Below are 24,831 nucleotides of genomic sequence, written 5' to 3' on the forward strand. Positions count from 1 at the left end.
GTCACAAGGATACAGCTGTTTTGATAACTGAGAGGAAATGACAAGGGAGTGGTAAATCCAATTAATTCCACATTATTTAATGAATGTTTCACAGACGTTACGCCACAAATAAACTTCCCACAAACAGCTACGCCCAACCCTGCAATACCACTGCAGTTGTAGATTATGTCATTTGTATTTGCTTGTCCGTCATGTTGGGAGAATAAACTGAGATTGAAAGGAAAAAAGACCAGATCTGCCAAATCATGCTTTTTTCATTCACCCATTTTTTGAAAAAAACGGAAAAGCAAATAACACAAAAGTGTGTTCTTCATGGATTGAAATGAAAACAAGTTTAGTAATTTCACACTGCTTTCTAGCATTGTGCGTGCTCCCGTGGCAGCGGATAAAAGTTTTGTCAGGGGCAACTACATTGACAGAACATCACGTTGCGCTCCCACATTTAATTGTCACATTGGAAACGCAATGTCAGTAACACTGCACTCGTGTTTCGGTCAGACTACATTCCCCATGATTCTTTGACAGAGAAGTAGGAAGTAGTTTGATTTTTGGTGTGACACAAACGTAAACTTGGAAGGAATTGAACAGTTAAATTACCTTTTCATTGGTTTATCGTACGAGTCGCGACTCTGAGTGATTGACATACACATGGCCCAAACAACTGGCATGCTGAGTGGACAATAATTAAATACAGATAAGACACTGTTTGTGTCTTATGTGTTGTGTTATTATTTTGTCATTTTATGTTAACTGTTCTTTTGATGGCAGCGCGGGCACCCGCAGCGGCTCCTCTCTCTCCTGTGGTTGAGAGGATAGTAATTTCATCTGTGCTGTATGTTGCACATGTAGCACATTTGACAATAAAGTGGACTTAAATTTGGAAGTTGAATACCGGGACAGGACGTGTGCAAATTGAAACAAAACAATGGGACTGGTGAAATCCTCCGGGGGCTAGGGACGAAAGATTTAAAACCGGTCACCCAAAACTGCTACATTGCCGCCCCATGAAACGGCTAAAAATGGGTTAGTTTTGCTCTTCTTGCATTGGCACAATACTAATCAGAATGCCGCGTTTGGAATAGCGGAGGTGCATAGAACATATAAAGACAATTTTTGACTTGTCTTCCCTTTTCTTTTCAATAGGCTACTATTGCAACAAACAATCCATATCCAACATCAGATACAGTATACTGTACCTTATAAATCAATGACTTTAAGAGTACTGAACTAAACTGTAAACATTTAAAACTGAGATATGAACTGTGCTTCAGAATGTAACATGCATTATTTTTATGTGTTATACAGTACTTTATATTTTTTAAACATTTTATAAACTTCACAACTGTATAGCTAGGTATACTTGCCTTGTACTGAAAAGTATACAGATACGTAAGAGTATAGTTTTAAACCTTAATTTGTTCAAATTTAGTATATAATTTATAAAGTACACTTTATATACTCCTTTTTTGTAAGGGACGGTGAGGTCAGCAGTGCTTCTTCATGGAAGCGCGATCTATTGTCTTCTTGACAAATATTCTGTCTTCTCTCCAAAACTGGCGCGACAGGAATACATTGTATTGACCTATGCGAAACAGTATCCATCCATCCATTTTCCGATCCGCTTTATCCTCACAAGGGTCGCGGGGCATGCTGGGGCCTATCAGAAATGTCAACGGGGAGTTGGCGGGGTACACCCTGAATTGTTTGCCTGCCAATCGCAGTGCACACAATTCATTTAAGGCATGTCACATAAGAAAATATTCCAAAGAGACTACAGCAGTCTGTCTGGGCTCTCCCTTTGATATGCTACTACTGCTCCACATCAAAAGAAGCCAGAAAAAGTTGCTGGAGCATCTAGTTAGAATGTCTCCTGGTCAAGTATGGCCGGCACATCACAACAGGATGCCCAATAGAAGACTCAGTAGACCCTAAAGAAACTCTTGGCTGGGTCGAGGACTGCATCGGATTCCCCCGGAAAAACTGTACGAATGGGCAGGGGAAAGCGAATTCGGCACCGAACCCAGGTAAGCTGACGATTAGATGGATGGTCACTGGCTATGTCAATACATGCAAGAACATGATTCCTCTCAAGTGGTACAAAGCTTATGCATACCAAAAACTATATAAAAAGTGGGGGATACAGGACAGTGCACCCTGAATGTACCATGGAATTTGTTTCCAGTGATGCTTTCCCATGACTGTATCATATTTGTCGATTGGCTGTGAATCAAAATCAGATGGTTCAAATGCCGTGTTGTGAAATGGAGATGTGGTGCCAAGTTATGCTGACGTCAGCAAATAAGGCTAATTGGAGCCTAAGAAAAGCACCAATGGCGTGGTAACAACTACAAACCAGTTTCATATAAACCAAGAGTCAACAACTTGTTTTGTAACCCAGAGCTACTTTTTGGGTACTAATGGATTTGAAGAGCTACTATTTTGTTCTCTCTGAAAATAACACATTTGCTCAAATTTCGTTCATTATTATGGTATCATTTACATAGCTGTGCCATTTAAAATCTCTTAAACCCACTGAGTACCGGTAATATAACGTTCTTGAATCGTATGGTACCCCATGTATGGATGAATATACGTATCTAACCTACTAAAAATGAAAACGTTCAGAATCTGACAAACACTCCAATCTTGTTTTGTTCATCTTCGGTGTAGCCCAATCCCAAACGTTCCACAGACTGGTACCAGTCCAGTCCGCGGTGGTTGGGGACCACTGGTAGTACAGTCTCAAGTTCGCATAAGTGCCCATAACAATTTGCAATTCATGCTGTATATACAAAATTTTAACTCCTAATGCAAAAAGGAATGTGGGTGCAGTCTATATCCAACGGGTCCATTTATTAGTTCTTGCCAGACAATATCAGGTGTGTATTGCAGACACAGGCATTGCCAGCAGCATAATGCAGCTTCACTTCCAGACTTGTCCGAAATCAAAGTCTCAAAGTTTGGCTGAAGGATATGTCTCACCTGTACACAGACTACTGCAGGTCTATCTGGATTTCTACTGAGAGCCACAACACCGCAACAGAATTGTCAAATATGAAATGTACTGATGAAATCTAAAAAAAATGATATAAGATCATACAAACCAGAAATATTAGAAAACTATACACTGTTGAATGTGCTAGATGAAATAAGTTCTGCATTACAAATATTTCCATGTAAATATAGATCATTTCTTGTTGTCCACCAATTAACATTTCAGTAATCAATTGTGCATTTATGTGCAAGAAATATGGTAAATGTATGGTTGAGGGATCACAAATAAACCCTAACACTGTGCTTCTGTTACACAACTTTAACCACCCAAGTCCCAATACAAATAAAAAAAAAAGCATATAAGTTCAGAGTGGATGAACCTCTTTCCAATTATTGAGGTATCAAGGAAAAGCAGTCATGACTGTAAACACTACATCTTCATACACTGACATCCCACTGCCATTTAATCACTCTAACACGTATGTAGGCTACACAAGGCCCTCCAAATCAATCCTCCTTAATCATTTCACAATTACAGTACATTGCTAGTTTAGGCTACAATCCTTGTATGGGATCTACTAGGCCCTCACGCAAGGTACGGTAAATAAATAAGAACAGAACCCACCCAGTTGTCCATCAAGAGGAAAGGGGGGGGGGGGGCTCTGGGGACTTAATAGTTACATCCAGTACCCGTTTAGTCTTTGGACAGGCACCCCTTCAAAATATGACCAGAACAGAGTAAATTCCTCCCTGATTATTGAAGGATTTTACCACCCCATCTGAAGACTAAAGAGGTCAGTAAATTCACACTTCAATCCGGAGATGAATGTGAATTGTTAGACTGGTTTCCAATTGTGACTGATCAAAGGAAACCAAAAGATATACTATATCAAAACAGGATGCTTTTTCCCCCCCTAAGTGCAGGTACAACCACGTCTTACAAGCTCGCCTGTGTCGCGGAAGCATCAATGGGCCTAATGCTCTCACATTTACCTCAGTATTCACACATCTCGACGTCATTTCAGAGATGTTTGTTTTTTGAAGGCCTGGAGGATGTGGATGGTCTCGGGGGGAGCTGGTGGAGCCACCCCTGGAGAGACTAGGTTAGGACCCAGTTTGTCAGATAGCGAGATCCTTGACATCAAGAAAATTATGAAGCGGCAAAAGGGGGGCGTGAATGTTAGAGCTGGAAACCCTCCATGGGTCCTTCCTGCTGTTGAAAGATGAACTGGCCCTGACCCTGGTCCACCTGTGGTGCCAAGCTGGCGTCTTCCTCATCCACGCCAAAGTAGTGCTCGATCAGGCCAAAGGCCTTCTGGTAGATCTCCTGGTTCTCATGACTCTGCAGGAATTCAATCTTGTCCAAGCCTGATGTGCACACAAAAAAAGGATGGGATGTGAGGTGAAGGAGCGGGATGTCTTTTTCAATTCATGTGCAAATTGTTAACAATTCGCCAAAACCTTCAAAGGCCAAATTTGGTCACTTTCATTTTTTCCCCCCAAATCATTCTTAATGGTCATTCGCCACATGAGAATGTTTTGATCACTTTCGGTGAACACACTTCGATGAACACTGTGACCAGCTCTTTAAAATATAAACAAGCTCGGAAAAGTGCAATTGTCTGATAACATTTGTGGCTGCCCCTCTTCCTGTGTTCTTGTTGTATGATTTTTTTTTTTTGTTAGACACAAAAAACGATCCAGAGAAAATCTTTTTTTTGCCGTGTTAATGGCAGTCACGGCTGGAATTCGGATTCTTTCTATTTGTTGCCGCTGGAGGAGACATCGAGTTTTATGTGGAGTTTTGGGTCATTCTGAGGTCTAATAATGGAGAGAAAAAAAGAGGAAACAATGCAATGAGCAACAAAGCAATGAGTTATGCTCAGATTCAGTGATGGTTAAATAGTGTGAAAAGCACAGCACTCATCTGTCTGCTCATCTATGCTGAGACGATTCGCAGAACGAACCATGACTAATTGTTCTCAAAAAGCATTTCTATAGGTTGGCAGCCATGCCTTTTTTTTGTCAAGTTTTCCACCTAGTTTACCTTTTTTTTAAAAAAAACATTTCGAAACTTCATCGGTTTCTTTTGCTGCCTAAAAATGTGCATGGATGTACAATTTGTATTGATTTAAAATCCCGGCGTGGGACTGAACAGACGAGCTGAGGATGAGGATGTCAAACCAAAGAGCAAATCATGTCAAACCATCCTTGCATCTTTTATCATGGGTGCCCTAAAGGTACCAGAGTTAAAAATATATGTTTTTATACATGAAAGTTGACCAAATAAGAGAAAGAAAAGTATTGAAAAAATGTCCAATCTAAACTTACCGTTTCCATCAAAACTGAGCATTATGTTTATAAAGTAAAAATGTTAGATGTAGTCCTTTTTTTTTAACCGTTTCGACCAGTCGTCTGTCCCTTCCCCCAACCACCAACTGCAACCACTCTCACTGAGGACTTCTTCTCTGAAGAGACTCGTCCTCGCCCACCTTCGACCGCTGGTGAGCCCGGCACTGGACCCCCTGCAGTTTGCCTATCAGCCTGGCATCGGCGTGGAAGACGCCATTATCTACCTCCTCCACTCAGTGCTGTCACTCGGAGAAGGCTGGGAGCACTGTGAGAATTATGTTCTTTGATTTCTCCAGTGCCTTCAACACCATCCAGACCAACTTACTGGGAGGCAAAACTGCAGAACGCCGGAGTGGACCACCATCTCACAGCATGGATCATAGACTACCTCACAAATCGGCCGCAGTACGTGAGGTTGCAGAGCTGTGAGTCGGACAGGCTTCTCTGCAGCACCGGAGCGCCGCAGGGGACTATTCTGGCTCCATTCCTGTTCATCCTCTACACCTCGGACTTCAGACACGCCACTCCAAACTGCCACCTTCAGAAGTTCTCCGATGACTCTGCGATTGTTGGCCTCATTACAGAGGGAGACGATCGGGAGTACAGGGGACTGACGAAGGACTTTGTGGACTGGTGCCAGCAGAATCTCCTCCAGATCAACCCTAGAAGAACTAAGGAGTTGGTTGTGGATTTCTGCAAGAAACAGTCCTCACCAGCACCGATGATCATCCAGGGTATGGACATAGAGAGGGTGACCTCCTACAAGTACCTAGGTGTTCTTCTGAACAACAAACTGGACTGGTCTACAAACACGGACACCCTGATTAGGAAAGGACAGAGCCGACTCTTCCTACTCAGGAAACTGAGGTCTTTTGGGGTTCAGGGGTCACTCCTTAAGACTTTCTATAACTCGGTGGTGGCTTCGGCCATCCATTATGGCATTGTCTACTGGTCAGGCAGCATCTCAGCCCGGGACAGAAAGAGACTGGAGCGACTGGTCATGAAGGCCAGTTCTGTCCTGGGCTGTTCCCTTGACACTCTGGAGGAGGTGGGTAAGCTAACTAAGCTAAAAGCTATGATGGACAGTCCCTCCCACCCTCTCCAGCCCGCCCTGACAGCATTAGGTAGCTCCTTCAGCCAGAGACTGTTACACCATTATCATCCGTTATCCATTATCTATATATATATATTGCGCGTCGTCCCGCACGCGGTCTGTCCTTCCGTCTGTCCCTTTTCAAAACGTACCTACTTCACCGCGCCGCTGCGCGGCGCCGCTGCGCGGCGCCACTGCGCCGCTCAGACAGTGGCTCACTACGATCGCGCGGGCATCTTAGCGAAAAAATGTTGTCTACCCACAAGCATTGCAATAAAATTGTTAGTTATTTAGTAGAGCTAAATATCTATTTATTTTCGCGATAAGCAATGAAGATGAACAAAAAGTTGAACCAAGCAACAACACTTTTGTGGGCCAAAGGCCCACCTTACCAGCCTTCCGCAGGAACTAGCTGATGAGCCGCCCGGAGGGCGGCGAACCACCACCTTACCAGCCTTCCGCAGGAACTAGCTGATGAGCCGCCCGGAGGGCGGCGAACCAGCTAGTTTATTTATATTGCACTTAATTGAACGGTGTTTGTTTGTTTTTTCTTCTTTCTACCAACATTCTTGCTGCTGGAGGCTATAAATTTCCCCAGTGTGGGACAAATAAAGGAGATATTATCTTATCCTTACTGAGGCTCAACCTAAACTAACCTAATGAAGCGCCCAGTGAGTGTATTGGGAATATCTTATGATTGGTAACATTGGTCATGTCCAACTGTGCAAGCTGGGTGCTATGATGCAGAGCTGTACCGTAAGCCTCCTCGATAAGCGCACAGTAAGGATTGATGCCTGTTCCATTCTTTTTGGCCTCCTGTTCTCCCAGTCGGAGGATGTTCTCCAGACCATTCAGAGAGACCTGCACGATCTTTGAGTCCATCACGGTGAGAAGGTCACACATGGGCTTGATAGTACTCAGAGAAACCAGGTACCTATTTCACAGAAAAGAGAAATCAGCAAGTAAGCCAGTTTCATTGAATGACCTTGAAAGTCACATGTAAGGACTGAAAAATATGTACAATATTGCAATCGTTGTGTTTCTCTGTTGTCACAATATGTTGGAAAGGTTACTTATTTTCCTATTAAATGATGCCCCAGTTGGGCACTTACATCTAAATACAGCTAAATGAGCGCCCCATAAAAGTTAAGTATGGAGGCCCTGAAGGGCAAAACACAAAAACAACACAAAAAAAAACTATAAACAAGAGCAAATGGAAAAAAATGCAAAAGAGAATTACAAAAAACAAAAAAAAATCACAAGGAAAAATTCAACGCAACCGCAAATCAAAAATCACAAAACACAAATAAGTAAACACTAAGGCAAAACCAAAAAACATGAACAAATAAGGAATCACATCGAAGTGTTTCCGAAAGTGTTTGGTATGTGGGATGAGGGCTGGGTAAATCAGACCTCATGGCTGAGTGGACGACTTGATTGGACATACGCACCGTTCGTCTTTGACCAGGAAGTCGTCCAACGTAAAGTTTTAGTATTTATGGTGACAAATGTTGCCCACTTCCACAGGAAATGCATAGGATTCGTTACCTGATCTGTGCAGGAGTGCCGCCCGAGGTGGCATTGGTTATAGCCCATGCTGCCTCCTTCCTTGTGCGGAACTCAGCCTTCTGAAGAATCTCAATCAGTATCGGGAAGATGTTGGCATCAATCACACTCTGGTAAGACGAACACAGCAATCAAATAAATCCACCTGCCTTGAGACAGGAAAAATGGAATCTGTTGTAAGCAGCATTTACTTGAATCTGAGCTCTGTTTCCAGCCGTGATATTAGACACAGTCCAGCAGGCCTCCTTTTTGATAGATTCTTTGGGACTGCTGAGCAAATGTAGTAAACAAGGCAGCGCTGCACAGTTCAAGATCACCTGTGATGAAAAAGAGATGAGAACAACATTTACTCCACATTCAAGAAGAACAAAAGCAAGACATGAATCCAGTGCGTGTGAGCTTAGTGATTCGTTGGACTCGACCTGCGTTTGAATGTCATCTCCTGTAACAATGTTGCCCACTGCCCGTAAAGCAGGAGAAACGACCTTGTAGTCGCTGTGCCTTATGAGAGAACACACACAAACACGGCAATTAAACAACTGTCTTTGTTGTGAAGCTGACCTGGACACAATTGTTGATACCATTCTGTTCGTGAAAGACATATCCAGTGGTCACATAAATAACTTGAATCTGACAAGAGTAACAATAAATGAAACTTTGATGAGAATTAACCAATGAAAATTAGACATTGCTTTTAAATTGTGGTTGAACAAAATTATTTAGAAAAATAGGGCTGGACAAAAATGAGGTACAGTGATCCCTCGCTATTTTGCGGTTCGTTTATTGCGGATTCGGTGCATCGCGGATCTTTTCAAACATATTCATAAAAATATTTTTTTTTCTTCCCATATACATGGAGTACAATACTGTATATGTTGCTCTATGTGACTCACTGTCGTGTTGCAGCTTCTCCTGGACTGTTTGCAGACTTTTTGCGGACTTAATTTTTTTATTCATTTATTTTTTACCTCTGTATGTTAATTGGTCGCTACTTCGCGGATTTTCGTTTATCGCAGGTGGTTTTGGTCCCCATTAACCGCGATAAACGAGGGATTACTGTACATCTAGAAGAGGCCATAGGGCATCCTAGGTGACTTCAAACTTGTAAACGGTCAGTCCTCCTATTTAAAGGGTGACAAGCAGTGCCTGCACTGCACCAAAGGAAGCCAAGGAGAGAGTTGACGCAGGAGATTAAAAAGAGTCCAAGTGAACTTCATGGAAGACAACCCAGAAGGACATCACTTTTGAAAATCATTAAAAGGTGCGACTGGAAATTACCTGTATGCAACTGCACTTTGACACGTAACAAAGCTTCTGGGAGAATGTCCTATCGTCAGATGAGAAAAAAAAAATCTCTTTGGGAAGCCACATCAGCTCAATATTCACAGATACAAAAATAAGGCATAGTGAGGTAAGAACACTGTCCCTTGTATAAAACATGGAGGGGGGCTGCATTTTGTTCTGTGACTGCTTTACAGAATATGGCACAGTGAGTCTCGAATCTGTGTACAATGAAATCTCAAGGCTATCACAATATTCCAGAGGGAAATGTGCTGCCCTGTGTCAGAAAGCTTGGTCTCAGTCGCAGGTCATGGGTCTTGCAATAGGATAATGGACCCGAATAACAACTAAAAACAGTCGAGAGCAAAATATTGGACCATTCTGATGCGCCCTTCTATGAGCCCTGATTTCACATCCACGGAAAAACCAGAAACATGCCGTCTGAAGAAAGAAAGCACCCTTCAAATGTGGGACAACTGGAGCAGTTTGCTCCTAAGAAGTGGACAAAAACACCTGCTCATAGATGCAAAGGTTTTCTTGAAAGTTAAAAAAAAATCATTTGATTGCAGTAACTATCTCAAAAGGTTGTGCACCAAAATAGTAAGTTGAGGCTACCATCATTTTTGTCCATACCTGCTACATCAGTTTGTTTTTTTAAATATATTTTTTGAACCTCAATTCAAAAGCAATGCCTGCTTTCATTATTTAATTTTCAGCACATTTTTATTGACTTTATTATTTTTTGCAAAGATAAGTATAATGTTTCTTACATGAGTAGCTCTACCAGCCTGCGGCAGACCCCAGAGTCAATGACTGTCTGTATCTTCTCATTGGGACCATCAGACAAGTAGGACAGGGCCCAGCAAGCATCAGCGAGGACGTCTGGATCACTGCTAAAAAGAAGTCTGGACAGCACACTAAGGCACGGCGACACCTGACAGCAATTAAAAGAAGAAAGGACCAGCTTAATTTCAGGAATAAAGTCACATTCAAAAAGAAAAACTAGAAGATGGAGCACAATTGTTGTATTCCTCCATTTAGTCTCGATAACTGACCTTGGAAAAATCTGGTGGCGGGTTTTTCCCACGACACAAGTTGGACAGAGCCCAAACTGCATTTCGAGTTGTTGTGAGCCGATTGGATTTTGCAAGTAGCCTGGAGCGGCAGCGTGCAGAATTATTTAGATGTGACTCAATAATGTTCAAAACAATGACAGAACAGTGTCAGGAAGAAAAACGTACTGCTGTAGTGAAGGCAGGATGTCACAGTTGAGTACGTAGTTCCTGCACTCTGCATTATCTCCAGCAATGTTGCCCAGCGCCCACACAGCCTGAAACACACCACAGTCAAGTCAAGTCAGTCAATGGAGTTCCATCTGTTGTTGTGCTTGTGAACCACCAGAGGAGCTCAACATTTCCTGGTTGCTTGTCCAGAAGGTAGAAAACCGATGTTGATATTGTTGGACTGTACATTGTAGGTAATGAAAGCGAGCGTTGTTCCACATGCAAATTAATTTCATTACTTTTCAAGAATAGCAGTCAAAAAGGCGTGAAACTTACAAATGAACTTGTCCCCAGGCTTGATTTTAAATCCTCATGAACTCATTTTTAGCTGATTATCTTAGAATGTGTCTTTGTCAACAGTTACTGTACTTCAGGCATGTCCAAAGTCTAGCCCGGGGGCCAAGTCCGGCCCGCGGTCGAATTTCATCCGGCCCTCGGCCCCTGTCATAAAATCAGTGCCGTCTGGCCTGCAGGTTGGTCGCAATGGAACACGTGTTGCATTGACTGAGGTCCCGTAGACTGGTGAGTGATGTTTCATAGAGTACTGCTTCCCTCTAGTGGCTAAATGAGTAATAGCATTCACTAAATGAGTAATAGCATTTAGACACTAGAGGGCAGTAGCACTCTACGAGACATCACTCACGAGTTAACAAGACATCATTCCGTGTTTATATTGACTGATATGTCATATTTCAAATGATCCTTGCAGTTGTGGATATGTGTATTGCTTGTTCATTTCCCTGTTGTTCGAGTCAAAGGTTTTGTGACTATTGAAAAGTCATGGTGATACATTTTATGTTTCAAATCAATCAATTTGCACTCAGAAGACTTCTGTTTAAGAAAAAGTCAAGTGAATAAGCAGTTGCATGTGATATACCTGTTTCAAATGAACCAAAAGAAATTCTTAAGATTGTTGAAATTAAAATAAAAATGGAAATGTGAAACAGACTGGCTTACTAAAATTTGTTGAACAATATTGTTGTTCAATGTAAAGAATGTCAGCCATGGTCGGCCCCCCGACATTTTACCACATAAAATCTGGGCCCCTTGGCAAAAAGTTTGGACACCCCTGCTGTACTTTCAGGACTATAAATCGCTACTTTTCCCCCAAACCTTGAAACCTGCATCTTCAAATGTCACGCAATGCATTTGTTAATTTTTATCAATCAGCTTTATGCCGCCAAAAGATTTACCTAAAGTCTCATCACATTTCTGTCACTATAAATTGCTGGCATAGATCGAGGGAGAAAAATACATTATTTGTCGTTTTTCTCACCAATTAAATGAAATGTGATAATTTCTCGTGACACACCGTTGGAGCTCTCACGGCACACTGGTTGGAATCACTGATCTAAGGGCTAAGCATAAAATACTGTGTGCGCGTGTGTGTATGTAATGATGGATGTACGCTCGCTCCCCCTCTGTCTGTCTGTGTCTCTCTCTCTCTCTCTCTCTCTCTCTCTCTCTCTCTCTCTCTCTCTCTCTCTCTCTCTCTCTCTCTCTCTCTCTCTCTCTCTCTCTCTCTCTCTCTCTCTCTCTCTCTCTCTCTCTCTCTCTCTCTCTCTCTCTCTCTCTCTCTCTCTCTCTCTCTCTCTCTCTCTCTCTCTCTCTCTCTCTCTCTCTCTCTCTCTCTCTCTCTCTCTCTCTCTCTCTCTCTCTCTCTCTCTCTCTCTCTCTCTCTCTCTCTCTCTCTCTCTCTCTCTCTCTCTCTCTCTCTCTCTCCCTCTCCCTCTCCCTCTCCCTCTCCCTCTCCCTCTCCCTCTCCCTCTCACCTGTGATGTAGCTTTAGGGAATCAATAATTCTGCTGACGATGCATTGTCTACTCATGTTTGCATTTCCGTACAATGGTTCTCACCTGTTCTTGTACATCTTCGTACTCAGAATTCAGTAGCTCGATGAAAATAGGCACAGCTCCGGTTTCAATCACAACCTTGGTGTGCTGGAAGGTGCCTGAGGCAATATTGGTTAAAGCCCAGGCTGCCTCAAACTGCAAACAAACATAAAACACACAGAGACACTTGAATACAATCCAGCAAATCTTGTTTGCTGTGTAAAAACATTACCTAAGTACTATTGAGAGTGTCAAAATTTAAGCACACACGTTGGCTAAGAAAAGCTTTTTACCTGCAATGTGCAGTTTTCGCTCCTCTTCAGAAACTCAACAAACTGATTCACAACTCCAGGAGTGGATATAACCTCATCTATGGGTGGGTTGGGCTCTAGAAATGTAAAGTGAAGTTTTTAAATTACATGCACGTGCACGCCTGCACACACACACACACACGCATAAAGTACAAATATCGCTAAACGTTATTAACATACTGTACATGTTTACCGTCAGTCAATAACAAATAAAAAAGAAAGAATTGGACAGCTCTTAAGACATAACAATGGTAAAAAATATAAACAATTTGGAAGCAGTGTTTTGAAAATCACAAACATGAAAAAAGTCTCTATTCAACTGTATTAATAGAGCACTTGAAAACAACCACCACTGTATACCAAGTGCTAAACATTGAGCAAACGATAAAATAAATTAATAAAAACAGTAAAAAGCACAAAAACAGCAAAATTAAAATCAAGTCAAGCTGAGACACATTAAATAAATTTTAAAGATGGGCAGCAAGGGAGCTTGCCTAACGTTTATAGGGAGGTCATTCCAACAGACCCCCCCCCTCAAAAATGACAACCAAGAATATGTCGGATAAAATAGATCTGTCTAACATTTCCACTCCACTGTATTATACATTCATTGTCTTTAGGCAAATAAATATTAGAAATTCTAGAGAGTAAATACAAACCTTTGGAAAGTAATTTTCTGAACTTTTGTGTAGCAATCAGCTGATGGTTTGGCTCTTCAGAGAAAATCATCTGAATCATATCAGGTGTTATGAATCCATCCTGTCGATATCAGAAACAAAGCAGCAATATGGACACTTGGTATACACACAAAATATAGCGTATAACTATATATACACATTATGCATCAACTACAACAGATAAATAAATAAAAACAATCAATAAATATATAAGGTGGAGGCAAGAATTATGGCCTCCATAAAAGTAGCCACAGTAGTAGAGGAAAGATATTTTCATGTTTATACATATGCAAACAGTAATAAAAAGTAAACATACAATGATGAATACTCACTGCTCTGATTAAACAAAGATTTGATGATGCATGTAATATGACTTACGCTGGCAACAGGTACTGTTGAGCTGATGTCTGGATCCTGGATTGGACATTCCAACATTGATTCGTCACCTGACGGCGTACATACGTTTCTCCTCTTAAACAGCTGTGGGCATAGTTGTTGGAATATGATTTAGCTTCTACCTGACATGTATTCGACATTTTGCAACGATAATTTGGTTCACTTGTCAATCATACACAGCCTTCATCTCTTGCCAATGGAACTGTTAAATTTGGCCAGAAATGTCACTTTACAGCCCTCTTCCTCAACTGGCGGACCGCGATCCACGACCGGACCGCCGACCTCCTCTGTCCGGACCCTCGGCAAATTGTATATAATTTATAAATGGATACATTTTATATTTGTGGACTATAATCTACGCATTACCGAGATCGTTTGTTAAAATTATCCGTTGTATTCTTTGCGTGCACTAACAGATGTAATGCAGAGGACCGCGGCAGCACGACTTTGTGTGTATAATGTTTGACTCACTCGAGACCCTGCCTGAGCTGGGCATGTCGGCGATAACGATGCGCTGATTGGCTCCTCTGAACTTAAGGTGTGTCCATACATAAGCGTAAGCATATACGATGTGCTGATTGGTTCCTCTGAACTTAAGGTGTGTCCATACATAAGCGTCAGCACGCATTGAAATGGATGATAGTGTCAGGAAACAGACGCATAAGCGACGCCACAGTGTGCTCACAGCTTCAGCCCAGGAGAGCCGCACACAGACAATTAGACAAAACGAATCGCGGGAGGTTTCGATTGTGTGCAGTTCTGCTGCCGTCTACTTTGCAGCTGTTTAATAGCAGAACACCGCAACATGGTAAATGAACATCCCAATGGCGTCCTCAAATAATATTTGCATGCCTCAGACATTGCATTCACCTATTGTGGAAGAAAAGCACTGCACATTCCTTAAAATGGTTCTTAACTCCTCTTCTTATATATTTTTTAAGTGATTTCAGAAGGGATGTGAAAAGGGGAATTGTTCAAATGAAAAGGATATTTTTGTTTTTATGTTTAGTATTTATTTTGGTAAAATTAGTATTTTGTTTTGTTTTTGTTAAATTAATGGGAAAATTACAACTACTGTTTAACAAAGTTAAAATAAAAATGTCTTATTTCCCTAAAAGGGCTATTTCTATTATTAAGCAGGCACAACTTAACAAAATAAAAGCGTTCCTGTGCCTCAACACAATACCCCTCATTATTTGCTGTGTACTGGCAAAGTGAATAATTATTTTCATGCACCCCATTATTGGTTGGTTGTGAGGAGTGTTGATTTGGAGAAGCTTAGCTTGACCATACTAAATGGGCATATTGCCCTGCTCCCCATGACCGCTGTGCATGGGACCGGACCTTGGTCTTATTAAAAAAAAAAAAAAAAAGTGGACCGACAGCATTTCTAGTTGAGGACCACTGCTTTACAGTATATCTGGTCCACTTTTTCCACATTTTATGTTTTGTTTTAGCTTATTTCTACACACAACACCCTATACTGACAATGTGAAAAAAAAATATATATATATATATTAAAAATCAACAAAGCTTAAAGTTGAGCTCAGGCCTATCATGTTTTCACAGGTCATCCTTGAGAGGTTCCTAAACGTTAATTGGAGTCCAACTGTGGTAAATGCAGTTGATTGGATGTGAAGAAGTTACAAACACCCAGGTCAGTTTCTAGAACTGGGGCCCCACCTAAAGTGAGCAATTGGGTGAGAAGAGCCTAAGTCTGGGCGGTGACCAAGAACCCAATGGTGCCTCTCTCAGAGCTCCAACGGTCTGTAAAGGGAGAACCTTCCAAAATGTAAATCATCCTTGCAGCACTCCCCCCATCAGTCCTGTATGGGAGCGCGGCCAGGCGGAAGCCACTCCCGAGTAAATGGCATAAGGCAACTAACTCTTACGTCAGCCAATCACAAGTCACGGTACATAAAGACCAACTGACAAATTCCATGTCATTCAACTGCGCATCATCTTGTCATTTGAAGAACATTTATTACTTCCTCGTAATTGCAGCACATGAGCATTAAGTGACAATTGTGTCTTAGTTCAGTCAACAGCACCAGTGTGTGATCGTGACACCCATGGTCCCATCCCAGGTGAGTGTTTGTTTACCTGCTCCTCTCGTTTCTGTTTGCGCAGTTGGATTCCTTCTTCCTCTCTCCTTCGACGCATCTCTTGAGGATTCAGGGCTTTGTTCTTGTAGCTCTTCATCCTGTAGCTATCTTTCCCTGGACTCGCCATGCTCTGAAGAGGCAAGATGCCTGACAAAGTGACATTGTGACGCTTCATTTTAACAATTGCTGCAGATGCTGGTTGGAAATTTTAAGTCCATCAATCACTCATTAAAATTACTTGATCATAGACGAACGTGCAATGTTCGTCCTTAGAAGTTCTCACACTTCTAATTCATCCTAACAGCTCGTGAAAGTATCCAATTCCCGCACTACTACTGACGAATAATGAGCAAAGACACCCCACCTACTCCCACTCTCCAAAAATAAAATAAAAATAAAGAATGACAGCAATCTATGTTTGGAAAAGGGCATGTGTTGGGTGGAGAACGCGGATAAAGAATTCATCTTTAGATTCGTCAGACTGTATTGGGTTTCCGACAAACACTTAAAAACACTACAGCGATTCAATGTCAATCTTTGCACAACATTTTTAGGTTTATCAACCGTTACCCGTATCAGGGCTTACCCCTTAAAACCGCTGTCAAATGCTAAAGTTGCAGTTTTAGTCCTTGCACACATCTTCCGAAACTATGATTCTGTTTAAAAAAGCCGAACAAAAGGGCTTTTGGGTGTGCTTTTCAAAACTTCGACTTGGTTTTCTGGAATTGCTACTATTTAATATTTGTGTTAGACTATTCTGAATCTGTTCCTAGTATAGCACCAGGGCTAGCCTCTTTCAGAAGCAGCTATTCTGTATAAACTGGACTGGTTTACAAACGCGGACACCCTGATTAGGAAAGGACACAGCCGACTCTTCCTACTCAGGAAACTGAGGTCTTTTAGGGTTCAGGGGTCGCTCCTTAAGACTTTCTATAACTCGGTGGTGGCCTCGGCCATCCATTATGGCATTGTCTGCTGGTCAGCAGCATCTCAGCCCGGGACAGAAAGAGACTGGAGCGACTGGTCAGGAAGGCCAGTTCTGTCCTAGGCTGCTCCCTTGACACTCTGGAGGAGGTGGGCAACAGAAGGATGCTAACTAAGCTAAAAGCTATGATGGACAGTCCCTCCCACACTCTCCAGCCCGCCCTGACAGCATTAGGTAGCTCCTTCAGCCAGAGACTGTTACACCCGCGCTGCAAGAAGGAGAGATACCGACGCTCGTTCCTACCGACTGCTGTCAGGCTGCTGAATAAAAATAATAATAACAATAATAATAATTAAATTATGTGAAAAACAATTGTAAATTGCACTGCGATGCATCCATTTTGTATTTATATTGCACTTAATTGAACGGTGTCTGTTTTTTCTTCTTTCTACCCACATTCTTGCTGCTGAAGGCTGTAAATTTCCCCAGTGTGGGACAGATAAAGGATATCTTATCTTATTCCCACCCACTGGTGTGTTTACATTCAACAGTGATAACAACATATTCAACACCGAATACAGGACTTGATTCTTACCCACTCAAGATTTGACGTACTTGAAAACGTCGCAGTTGTTGGAAAACTCCAATTATTACAAATCTCCCACCTCTGTCGGTAAAGGAAAATGGCGTCCTAGAGATAACTTTCCCAGAAAACACCTCGCGACAACAAGACATTCGTCATTTCCGCCAGCTGTCAGTTAATTTCCGGTTAGGAGGCACCAAAATATAAACTTGACGGTAATCCCCTGCCATTACAGAAGATATTAAGCGGTCCTATGATATAAATGTTTACTTAAAATAAACAAAGACACGAGGGAAAAATGAACATTTTTATTTTTGTTTCCACTTTTTAGTGCATTGCCTGCACGTTGTTGTTGTTTTATAATGAAAATGGAGCCCGGAAGTCTCTTAAATCGGACGACTGAGACGAGAAATGTCTTGACTAATGTACTGTATATAATAGTGCATCGTTCCTACGGTAAGTAAATTTACATGTTATTATGCAACCACTGCCGTGTAAATTTGAAAGGCAACAATATACGTGTGTTCAAGTTAGTCGCTTTGCATCAAGCACTGTATGACTTAGTAAATAATCACGTAGCGTTTAACTCATTACTCGCGTTGGCCCTCCAAGTCCACATTTCAAAATCTTTATAACGTTGAATAGCCTGTGGCTCAACATTTATTCAGAGATGATTTGCTGTTTTAAGTACTTCACATTTCCCGAAAATGCGGGACAATTTGGCATTTGATCAATAAATCATATTTAAAGATCTTGTGAATTGGCGACTTGTTAATGAATCAGTAGCTCGCGTGGTGCCTCAATATCTCAGAAAATGTAGGTGTCCTATTCAGAGATTTGATATTTTTCTTTCAAAATTATTAATCTGGCTCTATTTTAAATTAACAGGCTGTGGCTATGCTGACATGTGTGATATGCAGTGAGGAAATAATGCTGGAAGAGGACATGAAGACACATATGCTCTTTAGCCATCTGGAAAATGACATGCACTGCCCTCTATGTTCTTTGTATGGAGTGTCCTATGATGAACTTTGCTACCATATTAGCTCTGCACATCCAGACTACCAGCACAAAATCCAAAAGTCATCTCACTCCACTTCCTGTTGTCCTTCGACAACCATCACTAGTTTTACAGAGATTGAATATCCCCAGACTACAGGTAGCTGTGGTACAGATTCAGAAGCAAAACCCTGCGGATCATCCAGTGACTCATTCCCACTTCAAGAGAGAGCAGATGCCAAGCCAATGCAAATTAAAGGGGTTTTAACATCAGAAGGGACTTCAGCCATCTCATCATCTGTAAACCCCAAAATAAAGCGTCGTGGTGGCCTGGGCATTCCTGTTGTGGAAAATGCTGAATATTTATCTGAGCAGAAAAGTCCCAACCAAAAGCGCCAAGCTTCTCCAAAGAATGGTATTTTTTATGTTAAAATTTGAAATCCTTTTAAGAGTTAAAAGATAGAGTTGATGTTTTAGTTTGTTTTTTTTTTTGTTTGTTTTAACAGAGCCATTGTCTTGCCCCATGTGTGCACTAGATTTCAGCAGCAGCGGCATTCTGCAGGAGCATGTTGAGTTACACCTGCAGGAACAGCACTCTGCTGAAGGTACTTTGTAATACAGACTAATGTGTCAATAGGCCATAATACTGAAAATAGATTATCCAAATTAAATTAAGACAAGATAAATCACCTTAATGTCCACAATGAATCTGTTTTTGGGGTTATTTGTTAATGTTGCCTGAATATGAAAGACCGGGTTTGCTGCTTTCCTCAGAAGACATGCAATGTCCTTTTAGTTAAAATTCCGTACCAAGAAATTGGACTCGTAGTCAAAAATAATCTCTGGTTCTCCCAGAGCATTCCTGACGTAGGTTAAAATGTTGAGTTTGGACCACAGATGTGCGAAGGTGGATGAAAATCAAAGATCAAATTGTTAAGTAGACTGTTATTTTAAAAGTGGACTTACAGGACATGAGGTTTTCAAAATGTCTTTTAGCAGCCAAGAAACTTGAGTGCCCAATGTGTCCAGCTGTTTGCAGCGACAGCGCCTCTCTGCAGCAACATGTGGAACTGCATTTAGACAATGGAGCAGGTGGGATTGTTTTTTTAGCATGATTTCAACTAATGTATCTAATTATAGAGACCCATTCATCTTAAAGTAAACTATAACCACATGACACTTGTTTGCCATTGCTTCAGGGAGCTCTGATTCAGATGCAAGACTGGCTTGGAGACTTCAGCAGGAAATGGAGAAGAAGAGGAGGGAGGAGGAGAACCGACTAGAGAAGGAGCAGTTTAAAAAGTTGCAGGTCTGAAGTTTTCAGAGCAGAACACTGCAAATGTAGTAGCTGGGAACTTTCATATTTTTTTAATGGCAGTAGCACATGCTTGTGTAGTTTTGTCTTGTGCTTTTCTAAAGTTGCTGCATATCGTTTGGACCTGCGTGTGGAATGTTGCATGTGCAGAGGAAGTTTGGACTGGACGGCAGTGGCGGTTATCGCGCACAGATGGAGAAAACCATGGAGAGAGATGTGGCCAGAGGCATCATGGCCCCCGCAGAGTATCATTTTAAGAAGGTGGAGATGATGGAGTCTCTTGCCTCAGGGGTTGATGACGGCAGGACCAGAACTCAGGGTATGTGTCTGTCTTTGCGTCTCGACCGAAATTCTGCAAAAAGTGAAAAGACACCGCCGGATTGACAGAAATTGAGTTTCCATAAATCTGTCCGTCATTCTGTCTCTGATCTACATGGACGGGGGGAAATCTATCCATCATCCAATAAGCATACCAGTGCTTTGTGGTGTACAGTTACCATTGAACATTCTTGCTCCTATACTACAGTACAATAATGGACATCGACGTAACAACGTGTTTTTCATTTCGACTTCAGTCTATGTATGTACACTCAACCAGTTCTTCAACATTGCCTTGACTGCACCAAGTCTTCCTTCATTTAATCTGTACAATTGTCCAATAAGAGTGGGTTGGTTAAATGTATGCTCACTGCATAATCAATTTAGTTACATGATTTTTAAACTTGCCACATAGCTGTTTATCTTTTTGGAGTGCGGCAGGCATTAGTCCGGATGCAGACTAGCATCTCAACAGTCATCAAGTAGTTGCATTTTTTTTCTTTTTGCGGGGACAGGCAAGGTCTGGCGGTCTTCCAACTAGGATGCTCTATTACAAGTGGGAATTGCCGCCTCAACTAAACATACTGTACAAATAATGCAAATGTTTTCTTTAAATGCAAGGGCTGCAGTGATCTGTGAATGTGAGTTTTCAGTTATGAAGAATGATAATCCTGGATGTAGTATCCAGGTCTGCACTCAATTTAAACATCATTTCCTATGGCCTGTGTTCCATTACAAAGTTTTGTGGCATGCAGCTAAACAGCTTTGAGCTGTGCTCGCAGCAAACAAAACAAACTCAGGAAATAGTGAGTAACAATAAACACAGTCATTTGTTGACTGTCCTCACCACTACAATACTCCTCATAAAATACGGTACATGTCTGTGCTAGCAGATATTGCTTATATATACTGTATATATATATAATTTGTAGACCAGGTGATTTTAAATTTGTGTATGATAAGGTTAGCTGGTATCCAAGTACAGTACAGTATGATCACTATTTTAATGATTTGCTTCGATTGTTACATCTGCTAGCAGTTCAAGTACAGTGCATTAGGAATTGATGGTGTATAGTTAAATTGAGGAAGTCTCAGCACGAGGTAATTGCTGATCTGCCATTTTGAATATCCTTTAGCTGAACTGTTATAGTTTCCCCATGTATTTTTGTTCACCTTTGCCTAGGTGTTATTGGAGCCTTGTGTCAGTACTATCAGACTGAATGCAAAGATTGTGCGCATGTGTGGCTGAGCGCTGACACTGACCACTATTGTTCGTCGCCGGGAGACAAAGGTTGGGGCTGCGGTTACAGAAACTTCCAGATGCTGCTCTCCTCCCTTTACAGACTAGATGCATTTGCTTCCTCTTTACAAGGTGCGCCATTTTAGCCACCCTAATATGAACATCTAATTTTGAATTTACACAGTTGGCTTTAATTACACGCTAAAAGCAAATTGTTCAATCTGAAATGAGTACAAACGTAGTACCCCTTAAATACTCTATGAAGCACAAGGGCAGATTTCCATTGATGGTACACTAGGCAGGAATGAGAAAAGGTACACATCACCATCCATCAGTTACCTGCTACTTACAGTTGATATAAAACGTCTACATACCCCTGCCATGTTTCAAGTTTCACCAAAAGTGAGACAAGGATAAATCATGTCAAAACCTTTCCCACCATTAATGTGACCGATAAACTGTATATCTGAAGTCCATCCATTTTCCAATCCGCTTATCCTCACAAGGGTCACTGGTATGCTGGAGACTATCCCAGCTGTCTTTAAAAAAGTTTGTTTTTTTTCCCCAGTAGAATTGGTTATAGGTTATAGGTCACATTGGTCGAAAAAAGTTTCAAAATGATTTATCTTTGTCTCCCCCTTTTTTTAATGTCACAAAAATATGGCATATAACGCAGCTATTTTCTCGAAACTGACGCACATTTCTTCCAAACTTCATCATAGTACCAAAACAGTTGCATATTAGAGGAAATGAAAAGATATTATTTTTTTAATATACACAACTTTTATTTATTTGATGCTGTCTTTGCCCAAGACAAATCAGTGCCAAGTATCCCACGGGTGCAGAGTATGATTGAGGATGCATGGAAGTTGGGACTGGATCCCCAAGGTGCGTCCCACTTTAACCATAAGCTACAGGGAACAAGAGCCTGGATTGGTGCCACAGAGATCTACGTCCTCCTAACGTCGCTCGGAATCAGGTGCTTACCATTAAACTTGCAATATAATTTTCACTTGATTCATATTTAAGTTGCATTACTTTCTATTAGTAGTCTTTTTTAATTAATAGATCTAGCTCTGTTATACTGGATGTCTGCATGAGCATCCTTTCATAAGATACACATGCTCTTCTCATCTCATCTTCTAAACCAGTCTGAACTTTTTTCATCAGGACATTGATAAAAAAGAACTGACATATCACTCCAAAAATATTTTACAAATTACAACCAATATTTTTAATTAATGTGAATTGAATTGATTATTAAAGTGCGACAGTACACCTGTCTAGAAAGGCAGAGTAGATGGCATAGAGCAAGTACTACCGGTCTCTTTCTCGATGTTCAAGTACAGGTGTTGAGTAATATGTCATATTTGGCATCCTGTATATCTTGCAGTTCTGTCCAAAGGTTGTGGGCAGGCATTCACTTTGTAATTTTAATTACCCCTTTTGCACAACACACGCACACACACAGTTCAAGCAGTCTGGTCTCAACTAAGCTCTTTGAATTCTACAGCCCGGTGCAAACCGATCCTCTTATTGTACAAAGTGAAATAACTTATCTATGGACTATAAAAACCATGCCACATTGTGTGCACATACACATTTGCCGGGAATGCAAATGTCATTTCACAATTACATTTCCAAAAATGTATTCAGTCCCTTTCAGCCCGTCACAAAATGTCCCACGTAGCAATACCGGTCCCTGGCTAGGTGGTTGCATACTGCTTTGAAAAATAAGCAGTGGATTGATTTAAACGATACAGGAGGTATAAATGGCATCTTTTTTTTTTCTCAGTGGCCGCATCGTTGACTTCCACCAGCCAACGGGTCCGGGAGGTACCCATCCTCGGCTCTTCGAGTGGGTCAAACAGTACTTCAGTCAATCTAGCAGGAGTAACAGATTGCCTCCCAGAATCATCCAGACCTTCGTGCCCCCACTCTACCTGCAGCATCAAGGTACACACACACACACACAGCAATACTGCACCCCAAAATTTGGCCACTGCATGTGCATGAGCTCCAGCTCACCCAATTAGAAGCCATATGTAAAATGGATGGAAAGACGAACATACTGTCGATTCATATTCAACCACTTGGCAAACGCAGCAACCTTATTTTAAGATTACAAATGTTTTGTGACCATATTATGTCAAAGGTTTCCTCGTTACTCTGTCCCCTAGGGCATAGTCGCTCTATCGTAGGTTTGGAGCAGCGGAAGAATGGAAGCCTGTGCCTTCTGCTTTTGGATCCTGGTTCACCATCGTCAGACACCATGAAGTTAATGAGTAGAGACACTGCATCCACAGCCATCCGCCATGTCCGAAAGCTTCCCGGCAGCCTGAAACATAAACAGTACCAGGTAGTGGGAGTCGAGGGTGTGTTGTCTGCCGAAGAGAAACAGGTTAGATGTGTTGTATACAGTACTGTACCGACAGTACCGTGTGAAAGTCTCAGCCCGTTATTAGATTTTTATTTATTTATTTATTTATTGCAATTCTACATTAAGATGTGGTTTAGTAGATCCCAGACCACCGTAATTTACAAAGGTGGGAGAAAAACTTGTGTAGTTGTGGTCTGTTCATCTATTTAACAGCATTATCAGGCTGCTTCTGGGTTCTTGAGTGATGATGAACATATTGCGGGGCGGGGGGCATTAAAAGAATATAAATTCTTGAATATGTACTGTATATTTGAATTAAATTCCGTCATCGGCGAATGAGCTAATCCACGACAAAGTTTTGTGGATATCCCTTGGTAAATTTTACATGATGCTGCTAAATGCATGTCTTAATATTTAGTGTTTTTGCTGTCCAAATGATTATAAAAACAAGACTTTTGCACAGTACTGTATGTTAATGATATTTTGAGTGATTTGAAGTATCATAACAGTGATTTTTTTTTTTTTTTGCTTGTTTACTTTTAACAGATTCGGATCTTGAACTCCAGAACACTGTGTGCTGAAAGGATCCCATGAACTGAAACGTGATTTTCCCCAAACTCCCAAGCTTCTCACCATCTTTTTGTTTTTAATGTGAATATTAATATATCATTTCAACATGTATAGTATGCTGCATTCATTTGCTAATAAATGTTCAAAATTACTCACCTATAGTGGAGTGGTTCACTTAACTTCCTGGGTTCAGTTCCCACTTTGTGATGGTGTAACGGTGAGCAAGTTGTTTGTTTATATGTGGCCTATGATTGGCAACCAGTCATTTCGGTCTGATGACCAAACCTTTCTTCAAAAAATGGAATACCTGATGGGTCAAATTCTGCCTTTCGCCACCGGAACGTTTTTTCCCCATATTTTTGCTTTGCAGATTTTTGTTCTTTTGGCCCGTTTGACTCATCAGCGATATGTCTTCTCCTGACTAAGGGTGTGGAAAATAATCGATATTAATCGATACATCGATGCGCACGTGCGCGAAGCGAGTGCATCGGCTCATTCACTGGGTACGGCGCGATTGACGGGTGACATCGAGATTCATCATGATGCATTGGTGGGTATCGGTAAAATCCGATTCAGGCGCAGTCGGTAAAATCCGATTCAGGCGCAGTTTT

At 41.4% G+C, this 24,831-nt stretch overlaps 2 protein-coding genes and 1 long non-coding RNA gene across 9 annotated transcripts; 1 reads left to right on the forward strand and 2 right to left on the reverse strand.

Moving 5' to 3' along the window:
- Window positions 1-2,834: 2,834 nt before the first annotated feature.
- Window positions 2,835-17,559, reverse strand: kpna5 (karyopherin alpha 5 (importin alpha 6)). The gene is made up of 14 exons (XM_052066576.1): window positions 17,411-17,559; window positions 15,889-16,037; window positions 13,768-13,869; window positions 13,372-13,471; window positions 12,695-12,789; window positions 12,426-12,557; window positions 10,528-10,616; window positions 10,342-10,441; window positions 10,057-10,220; window positions 8,428-8,506; window positions 8,197-8,322; window positions 7,988-8,115; window positions 7,195-7,373; window positions 2,835-4,362 (listed from the first exon to the last, which is right to left on the reverse strand). The coding sequence occupies exons 2-14, from the start codon at window positions 16,015-16,017 to the stop codon at window positions 4,175-4,177; spliced, it is 1,611 nt and encodes a 536-aa protein (XP_051922536.1). The 5' UTR covers window positions 16,018-16,037; window positions 17,411-17,559; the 3' UTR covers window positions 2,835-4,174.
- zufsp (zinc finger containing ubiquitin peptidase 1) lies at window positions 17,535-24,369 on the forward strand. Of its 7 annotated transcripts, none has more exons than XM_052066566.1 (11): window positions 17,535-17,854; window positions 18,287-18,812; window positions 18,904-19,002; window positions 19,394-19,489; window positions 19,597-19,706; window positions 19,863-20,031; window positions 21,214-21,402; window positions 22,084-22,249; window positions 23,066-23,226; window positions 23,451-23,671; window positions 24,197-24,369. In XM_052066566.1, exons 2-11 carry the CDS (start codon window positions 18,296-18,298, stop codon window positions 24,242-24,244), a joined length of 1,776 nt encoding a protein of 591 aa, XP_051922526.1. In that variant the 5' UTR covers window positions 17,535-17,854; window positions 18,287-18,295; the 3' UTR covers window positions 24,245-24,369. The 7 variants fall into 7 exon arrangements, with proteins under 7 accessions (XP_051922526.1, XP_051922532.1, XP_051922527.1 ...); XM_052066572.1 differs by having other exon boundaries at window positions 23,451-23,629; XM_052066567.1 differs by having other exon boundaries at window positions 19,397-19,489.
- LOC127601402 (uncharacterized) lies at window positions 23,087-24,793 on the reverse strand. Its single transcript, XR_007962549.1, has 2 exons — window positions 24,377-24,793; window positions 23,087-23,608 (listed from the first exon to the last, which is right to left on the reverse strand). It is a non-coding gene; the product is annotated as an uncharacterized LOC127601402 (long non-coding RNA).
- Between the last annotated feature and the right edge of the window lie 38 nt (window positions 24,794-24,831).

The sequence above is a fragment of the Hippocampus zosterae genome, chromosome 5 (assembly GCF_025434085.1).
Source record: "Hippocampus zosterae strain Florida chromosome 5, ASM2543408v3, whole genome shotgun sequence".
Taxonomy (NCBI): Eukaryota; Metazoa; Chordata; class Actinopteri; order Syngnathiformes; family Syngnathidae; genus Hippocampus; species Hippocampus zosterae.